The 9,193-nt window shown below is 50.3% G+C and overlaps 1 protein-coding gene across 6 annotated transcripts; it reads right to left on the reverse strand.

Moving 5' to 3' along the window:
• Nucleotides 1-1,187: 1,187 nt before the first annotated feature.
• On the reverse strand, nucleotides 1,188-8,486 carry LOC140503621 (sialic acid-binding Ig-like lectin 14). 6 transcript variants are annotated; one of them, XM_072607757.1, is made up of 6 exons: nucleotides 8,222-8,486; nucleotides 7,525-7,872; nucleotides 6,678-6,962; nucleotides 5,685-5,975; nucleotides 4,229-4,343; nucleotides 1,188-2,489 (listed from the first exon to the last, which is right to left on the reverse strand). In XM_072607757.1, exons 1-6 carry the CDS (start codon nucleotides 8,259-8,261, stop codon nucleotides 2,462-2,464), a joined length of 1,107 nt encoding a protein of 368 aa, XP_072463858.1. In that variant the 5' UTR covers nucleotides 8,262-8,486; the 3' UTR covers nucleotides 1,188-2,461. The 6 variants fall into 6 exon arrangements, with proteins under 6 accessions (XP_072463858.1, XP_072463860.1, XP_072463863.1 ...); XM_072607759.1 differs by lacking the exon at nucleotides 1,188-2,489 and adding an exon at nucleotides 3,288-3,630; XM_072607762.1 differs by lacking the exon at nucleotides 1,188-2,489 and adding an exon at nucleotides 3,288-3,735.
• Between the last annotated feature and the right edge of the window lie 707 nt (nucleotides 8,487-9,193).

Consider the following 9,193-nt stretch of genomic DNA (forward strand, 5'->3'; position numbering starts at 1 on the left):
CCTCCAGATCCACCCAGCCAGAGCTTAGGGGCTGAGATTCAAATGCTGCTCCCCAGCCTCAGGGCTTTCAGCGGGGGCAGGGCTGCTATTCAGTGTGAGATTAAGTTCAGCTGCCCAGGTTGGGGCAGGGCCGGCTGTATGGGGCTCAGTTCCCTCAGGGGGTTTATGCAGAGACCTTCAACAGTGGATCTGAGTTCCTGCCTGCTATGGGAGCCCTTGTCTGCTGCTGCCTCTGCTGCTGCCTCCTGAGGGGGCCTGAGTTATGGGGACACCCTACTCCCTTCTCGGCCAGCCAAAGAGACTCTCTCACTGACCTTTGGTGCCTATGGGTAGAGGGATCTGTGCAGCCCCTGGAGATTCTGTCTCTGAAGCCTGCTTGGATCTGCTTCCCTTGGTGCCTTGCGGCCAAGGCAGGGCTGAGCTCTGCTCCAGGGCTGGGGCATGGCGGACCTTTTGTATTGGTTTTTCAGGGCTCTCTGGAATAGAAATCTCGTCTGCTCCGTTGTTCTGTGGCTTCTGCTGCTCCCGAATTTGTTGGGAGTTCTTCTTTACAGGTATTTTATGGGCTGTGGGTTCAGAGTTAGCATATGTGTATCTTTCTACTCCACCATCTTGGCTCCTCCCTACACATCAGCATTTTTACTGCTTATTTATAACCAAATATAAGTTTCAAATTATCAAATTTCTATCACATCCTTTTAAAACCCCAATCTCTATGTAACAAACTACAAATTTAAAAATTGTGTAACAAGTACATTAGATTAATGTTGCATCTAACAAATACCCATCCTTATGTTAAGCACTTTACAGTCATAAATGCCAAATAACAATATCTTTCTGCTTAACTCTGATAGGAAGAGCATTCTCAGATGCTGCCTTTTATTTCATTTCCTTAAGTAAAAGAAAACTTCCCTAGAAGGACCACGTGGCTGAGCATTTTCAGATGTGAATAGCCTTTTCCCTTTTACTCTACTTCCTTAAGGAGCTGAAACACCATCCTCTGACTCCCCTCCCCCACTCCCAGACCCAGCAGACCAGGTCTCTCATCCCAGCCTTTTAAATCATATGGGAGAGGGTAACCTTCCCCTTGTCCATGTGGTCTGAGTACATGGACAGAGCTGATGCTTCTAAAAGAAATCACGGAAATTCTAAATGAATTTGCAATTTTACATGCATCATCTTTTGGTATTACATACATTGACCCAATTCAGACCTAAAGTACAGATTCTAGCTTTGAGATCTCATTAAATCAAAATTCAGCTTTTAACTCCAGACTACCAGTATCTCACTCTGCTAGTTTCTGTTGCAAAAGAGATCCTCCTTTAGGTAAGGTAGGGAATGGCCTGCAACTCCCATATATGAGGAGCAAATACTTTCCCAGATTAAAAAAAAGTTTGAATCAAATTAAAGAGCCTCTTTCTATATCTTTATCACCCCATACAAAGCAGCAATACTTGATCATTTTCTCTTTGTCTTTTCCTTTGTACTTTGGTACCTCATTCCAATTTTGTAATCTCATTTCCCAAGGGAGTATTTACTGGTGTCCTCTGACGCTGCTCTGAAGCGTGGAGTTTGGACTGCTCCTTCACCATCCTAGCAGGAGGGCTGCCATGAAGACACCTCCGAGCTCAGACACCTAATATCTGAGACTCACTGGACTGTCCCTCTGACTAGTCCACAGTGGGGATCGCTTGCCCACTAACAGTAGCCTGATAGCATTCTCAGAAGGTCCTTCCCTTGGGGTCTGCAGTCCATAAAATTTGGTCTGAGGCCATCACTGGCCCTCCTGAGTCTAAGACTCCAGAAACTGACCCCCAGACCCACGAGTGCTTACTTTTGGATTATGCGCGCATAAGTTACCTGACTGAATTCCATGAACAACAACAGGTTGGAGTTTTGACTTCCTCAAAGCTTCAGAGTTCCAGAGTCCCTATACTTTTCTGTTTCTACTGAGTTCCTCTGCTTCAAGTTGTTACTTCACAAGAGAGGGAGGCTCGGCACTCAGTTTCAAGGACCATTGGAGAAAAGTCTCCTAATGGGTGCCTGCCCCTCCAACTGAGTCACCCTCCATCTTCCTGGGAAGTCACGTGATTCCAGACAAGCCCCCAAAACTGTGTGGGATAGCATGACCCTCCCCCCCACTCAAATTGACTGCTCAGAGGTGTCTCAAAGTAAAAACAGAAAATCTCCTTTATTTGGTTCTCTCGAGAAGCAGACAGTCCCTTCACCAGTAAAGCTGGAGTCAGGAGGCCCCTGCCTCTGATTCTTTCACTCAGTACCATGATGATTTCCTACTAGGCAATGTCTGTCTTCATCCACTGATTGAATGTTCCAGAATGTCTTCAAATTAATTGAAGGCTTGTAGGGAGTTTCAAGGAAAAACCTTTAATATCTGCTTTACTCTGGTATTCATTGATTAATTGATTGACTGATTCACTCCTAGGATTTGTGGTTTCTCTGATTAATCAGTAAGAGGCTGAAACCCCACCCTTACACAATACACACACACACACAAATACACACACAAATTCACAGACACACACACAAACACAATACACAGAAAAGAAGATGCAATGAATTATTGATTTGCCTCAGTGGTGGTCTCCTCTTTCCAAGGGTGATTGAAACAATGCTATTCTGTAGTTAATGCCACAAAAAGGGGATGAAAATGGTGATAACCCTAGAGGAAAGTGATCACTCTGCCCAAGAGTTTGTGACAGAGAAGCAAAGGACATCTGAGCATAGTCCAGATATCAGCCAGGGAGATCTCAAAGGATTCAGAGGAAAGATAGATGGGATTCCATGTAACACACTGACCGAGTTCAGAGGTGGTCAGCCCAGCAAGGAAGCAGGACATTTAAGAATAAGATTCTGAAGACACCAAGAGAGGAAAAATGGGATTTATCTGAAAGATAAATGTACATGCAAATAGAGGTTTAAAAATAAAGAAATGTACAGAAGACAATGGGGAAGAGAATGGATGAGTATGTACCATGCTTTAAAAATAGTTAGGACTGCTCCTGCTCACAGTGAGCAGAAATGGGGAGAGGACTTCTAGGTATGATATTCTAAGCATCCTTCCTGTTCTGAGGCTGCAGGAAGAGCCAAGGACTGAGTGTTTAGGTGGAGACTTAAATCACTACTTGACCTCCACTGTGACTATGAGTCAGGAAAGGCTGAGAAACATTAAACAGACATTATCCCAGTCAAGCGTCACTGAAACCCAGGGAGGGAGGCCCTTGGGGGCTTCTCTTTCCATTTTAAAGATAAAGAAAATGAGACTCAGAGACGTTAAACCATTTATTAGCCTCTTGTCCCATGGTAGGAAGGTCTCATAACCGCCTGTGAAGCCATGCCTTCCTGGCTCAGGGACCAACCTTCTGACCCCAAACCACAGCACAAAGGCAAGGTCAGCAGGTCAGTAGACCTGGGGAAGACTCTCCAGATGGACGGTGTCTGAGGACCTAAGGTCCTGAGCTGGGAGACAGGAGGTTGAGAGGGCTGAACATGAGGAGTCCAGTCTGGTTGGGGCAGCTTGAGAGGACTCCAAGCCCATGGAGACTCAGCTGAGTGACATGGCAGCCCCACAAGCTAACTGAATCCTAGTCTGCTTAAGAAGAGGCTGTGGACCTGGAAGGAAGGAGGGGATGGTCCACCTGGCCTGGCTCTGATTCACCACATCTGGAGAGCTGGGATCACTTTTGGGCACAAGGATTCAGGAAGGATAGTCATCACCTGGGGATCAGTGAGAGGAGGGAGCCCACACAGGGGCATGACTTAGACATCATGTCACAGGCCAATTGGGGGATGGGTCTGTGGTTGTATAGAGAGAGAAGAGGAGACTTGGGGGGACCTGAGAACTGCCTTTTAGTCCTGGAGGCTGATCCTGTAGCTGGAGGGTCAGACTTGACTTGCTTAGTCCCTGAGGGCAGAAATGGGGCCATTGAGTGAAAGGGGCAGGAGGCAGGTCTGGGTTCAGTTCAAGACCAGGAGACATCACAGAGATGACTGGGCTGCTTCTGGAGCTGGTGGTTACTACCTCCCTAAGGGCTTCCTGGGAAAGGAACAGGCCCAGGGCTGGTCACAGCTGGAAGAGTCAGGGGTATAAGGCCATAGGGTGTGGGGATGAGGGGAGAATTCAGGGATCATTTCTGGGAAGAAGAGTGAGGAGGGGATTGGCAGGGAGTGAGAGGCATGGTCTTGTGGATCAGAAGGCAGGCACACTCACCGGGTGTAATAGAACCAGGTGAGGCCATAGGTGAGGAGAAAGCCAGCACCCATGAGGGCTCCCCGGAGCACTGTGAGCACCAGAGGCCAAGAGCTGTTCTCCTGGACAGACAAGGCTGTGGGAGAGAGGGGAGGGTCTGGTTAGAGGGAGCTTATTGTCCTCAGGACTGAATCCTTCCCCTCCAGCCTCACTCCTTCTCAGGACCCCAGGGCCCTCCTGGAATTCCCATGGCCCAGGGCTGCTAGGTCTTCTGTAAGGTGGGAGACAGAGCCGAGCCCAGTGGGCACAGGTCAGGGGTCCAAGCTTTGATAACTGCCTTCAATACCTCTTTCTGCCTGGTTCTAGGGGCTGTTGTGTGATCAGCCTAGAGACTGAACATGGCAGGAAACTGTGAGCCCACCTCCATAATCAGCGTGGGCATGACCTCACAAGAGGCTCTCCAGCCCAAACACTATAGAGACCACCCCCCACCATCTGCCTCTCCCAGATCCTTCCCAGCACTCACTGTGCTACCTTACCTACCCCAGGCTTTCTCCTCCCATCCATCCTCTGCCTTGATGCCCCTTCTAAAGCACTAGGGTGCTGATTACCCCCTGGCACCATGTCTCTGACTCTGAAGTCATTGTTCCCTCTCAGTTGGTCTCCCCGTGGGGAGCACAGCACAGGCACCTTTGCCCCATAGAGCCTACAGCAGGGCCCCATTTCCCCAAGCTCCACAGTGTCTATTGTTGTAGTCTTCAGTCACCTCCTATTTTCTGTGCAGACACATCTGGGGGGCTGGGGTATGCTTGGTGCCCCTTCATCAACTGCCTCTGTGGACAGAGCCCCTGGCATCAGGGGCCTGAGGGTGTCACTTGTGTGGGCCCAGCTAAGCCATCTCATGTATAGATGGAGGAAGTGACTGGCCTCCCATAAGCAGTAGGAATTCAGCCCTAGGACCCTTTAATGTTCTCTGGTCAGGGCTCCTGACAATTCTGTATCTCATGTCCTGAGGCCTCTTCTAGACCTCCCCTTAAGGTCCCTTTTACCTCTCCTCTTCTTTTCTGTGTACTAAGAGCACTAAGTACTTAGTACAAAGTACTAAGACCCCTCCCAGCTCTGACATTCTCTATTCTAAGGCCTCTCCCATTGCACCACCTAGATGGTGATTCCTTCTTGTCCTGCTTCCTATCTTCCCTCCCTCCCTCTCTTCCTTCCTTCCTTCCTTCCTTGGTCCCTCACTTGTCTCTTTCCTCCCTTCCCTCTTTCCTCTTTTGGATTTACTCTATAGGTGAAGCATTTGAGTAAAGATAGGGTTAGTGGCTTGCCCAGCACCTCACCAATACTACGTTTCTGGGTACCAGGACTTGTGACTTAAAGATTTTTCTTTCCTCCTCCTCCTTCTGTCCTCTGGCTTCCCCTGAACTCAGCCCCTCAGAATTCTCTTGCTTCCTATCAGGGGCCCCACTGCCTTCACCTGGTACCAGTAGCAGGACACTGGCACTGTGGGTCCCATTGGGGTTCCTCCCTTCACAGCGGATGCCCAGGCCAGGGTCCAGCCTCTTGGCCAGGATCAGACTGCTGTTGGTCCAGGTGCTGTTGGTGCTGTGTACCACACGGAGGGTGTTGTCACTGCTGTGCCCATGCACAATACTCTCTCCCACCCACCAGTGCACAGAGGGAGGAGCCAGGTCTCCCTGGACAGAGCAAGTGCAGAGTGATCCCTCCTCTGCCCACAAGCAAGAAGGGCCAAGTATCCTTGGGCGGTCTGGGGGAAAGAAGGGAAGGTGAATCAGTGCAGTGTCCCCTCTGCCACATGCAGTTCACCAGGGGCCCTGTCCCTAGTCTGTTCCCACTAGTAGTGCACAAGAGGTTCAGAAAGACATTCTGGGCTACGGGGTGCTATGTTTAGTAGGTGAAGTCTACCATGGCCTCCCCCCACAGGAAGGGCAGTTCTAGGCCCAGAGTCTCAGTGCCCAGTGGCTGGGGGAGCTCAGGTCTTGTTTTGCTGTGGCTCAGGGGCTGTGATTCACCCCATAACCAGGGGGGAAGGACTTACCCTCTGGAGGGAGAAGGGAGGACAAGTTTCCCTGAATTCTGGGCTTGTTGAGAGAGCAGAAGATAGGACTGCTGGACCTGTCTCTCCTTTGCTCCAGACCACCCTTCTCCCTCCCCTTGCCTCCTCCCAACTTCCCTGCCCCATGTCTTTGGGAAACACTGAGGTTCTTGTCCTGAGAAAAGACATGTCTGGCTGACATCCCAAATTCCACCCTCAGAGATGGGATGACACTGGGAACTTCAGTACCAGTACTTGGGACAGAAACATGGGAGACCCAATGATTTACCTCCATAGACTCCACCTGTTCCCATTGTCTCCAGACCCAAGGACATATCCCTGCACCTGTCATTTCTCCTTTGCCCCTCCTTCTGGGGTACCTGGGCATCGTGACCAGTCCCTCCCAGCACTCACAGGCAACCCTGAGCTGGACAGTTGTCTCTGTGCTCACTCTGGCCTCCGGGAATGTCACCTGACAAGTGAGGTTAGTGCCATGGTCTTGTGCTCTGGGGGTGAACAGGAGGTGGGAGGAGTTAAGATCCTGGGAGACAAATGCCTGGGAGGAGAGAGCAGAGCCAATCCAGAGGAAGTTGGGGGCCATTCCCTCTCTACAGTCTCCAGGAGCGATACAGGTCAGGGTCACTTGGTCCCTAGACTCCAGAAGGTCTGGAATGAAGATCTCTGGTGTCTCTGTCAGATCTGGGGGAGAACAGTTAAATGAACCAGGTGGCAAGGGGAGGGGTACCCATAATGTGGACCCTCAGGTGATGACCTTGGGGTTTTGCCTTAGATGACACAACAAGCTTTTCCTTGGTGTCCTATCCCATGTCCTGACTTTCCTTCCTTTAGTACCCCTCACCATACCCAGAGCCTGGGCCTCTCACCTCCCCTAGGGGTCCTATTTCTTCCAGCAGAAGACCCCCACATTGTGTACACTCAGCTGAAAGCCCCAAGCGCTTCCCTCCTTCCTCACTAATGTGACTATCCCTGGATGCCTGCCATGAATGTTTTCAGCGCAGTCCCTGCTACCCAGGAATCTGCTGTCACTGCCAGGCCCTGAAAGGCTCCCCCATCTGGGGTTTTGTTTCTTCATACATTTACCTTAGTGTGTCCTTGAGTGTGTCCTTACACTTGAGTGTGTCCTTGCAACCAAGAGCCTTGTGTCTATCCCTCCTGCACTAATAGCATATCCTGCCCTGACTATCATCCCTCACTTGGGCTTCCCATCACTCCCAGACATTCCCTGGGATACCCTCTTCACCTTCCACCTGGACAGACACATTTTTATGCAAGTAGCTGTGTCTCAGATGCCCCTTCTCCATGTGGAACCAGTAATTCCCATGATCCTTTTTCTGGACTCCAGTAATGCTCAGGGAGCAGTTGTCCTTCTGTAGGTCTCCAATGAGGTGGAATCGGCTCTGGGCACCGGGCTGGACCTTCCTTTGGGGGTCATTGGTGGCTACCAGTGTGTTGTTACCCCTCCCCTGGAACCAGTATCCATAGGTGGTGTTGTTATTAGTGTACTCTTGAGGGTATTGAAAGGAGCAGGGGATGGAAACACATAGCCCCTCCTGCACAGTCACTGTGTCTTGGACATGAATATCATAACCTGGATGTTGTAGAAAAAGAAACTCTGTAGTGGAGGGAGGGAGGGAGAGAGGGGCAGAGAGAGAGAGAGAGAGAGAGAGAGAGAGAGAGAGAGAGAGAGAGAGAGAGAGAAACAGAACCAGAGAGACAGAGAGAGATACCGAGACAGAGGGATACAGAGAGAGAAAAACAGAGACAGACAGAGACACAGAGACAGAGACACAGAGAGACAGAAAAACTCAAGCCAGGGCCCTCCCATGCTTTCTATCCTCCCCTCCAGCCATTCTAGGGCTAATTTCCACCCCCTGCCCAAGCCCTTCTTCCTTCTTTCAGGCACCCCCACTGTGACCACTGGTTGTGACCCCACTTACCTCTAGAGAACAAGGACAAAATTTGAAACCACAGGTCCATGGTGAGATCTAGGCCTGATGAGAGCCCACAACTCCTTCCAAGTTCAGCTCAGCTTTGATAACACAATTCCCTGGGAGGAAGGAGCCTATGAAGTGTGTAAAAGGGGAACAGAAAAGGAAAAGAGAAAAAGACAGGCCAATTCTCAGTGACTGAGCCTAGTCCCCTCAGCTCTTCCCTTGTCCCTAACCCTGCTGTGAATGTGTGGCTTGATGATGGGAAGTCAGGTACTGGGAGGTGGAGGGGAAGTAACATGGTCTCTGTAGTGGAGGTGAAGGAGGAACAGGAGTGGGGAAGGAGGGTCTACAGCACTTCCTCCTTCCATGGTCCTTCTCTGTAACCTATTGAGCAAGAACTTCCTTCCCCAGAGATGCTGGGGTCTGAGGAACCAACTACTGGCAGGAGACCCCTTTTCTGACTCCATTATTTCTCCATTCCCCCTCCATACCCCCCACCCCATAACTCACTGTACTTTCCTATCCCTTAATGTTACCCTGTTCTCGGCTCCTTCTTGGCCACTGATGTGGGAGGAGCTCAAGGCCTGGGGATGGTGGAGGCAGGGTTACATCTTGCAGTCAGGTTCACCTTTCCCTGACTCCTGCTGCCTCCTCACTGGGCTCTCATGAGCCATACACACCTCCTCCTGCTTCTGCATATTGTCAGATGGGCAACCTGGACCTCACAGGACGCTATTATCAGATACCATGAAACCAAACTTCTCAGGAGGACCTTGACCAGTCTAAACACCTGCCTCCTTACCCAGACCTGTCTCTAACCACAGATGCTATAGACTGACTTATTCTTCAGGGATTCCTCTACTGTCACCCCTTCATTATCTGCCCATATCAACCATGCTGAATCTCCAATCCTGAAATACAAACTGTGTTGTCCATTTCCATATGCCCACTATAACCCTCCCCTCACCCTCAGCTCTG

Source organism: Notamacropus eugenii, chromosome 5 (genome assembly GCF_028372415.1).
Source record: "Notamacropus eugenii isolate mMacEug1 chromosome 5, mMacEug1.pri_v2, whole genome shotgun sequence".
Classification (NCBI taxonomy): Eukaryota; Metazoa; Chordata; class Mammalia; order Diprotodontia; family Macropodidae; genus Notamacropus; species Notamacropus eugenii.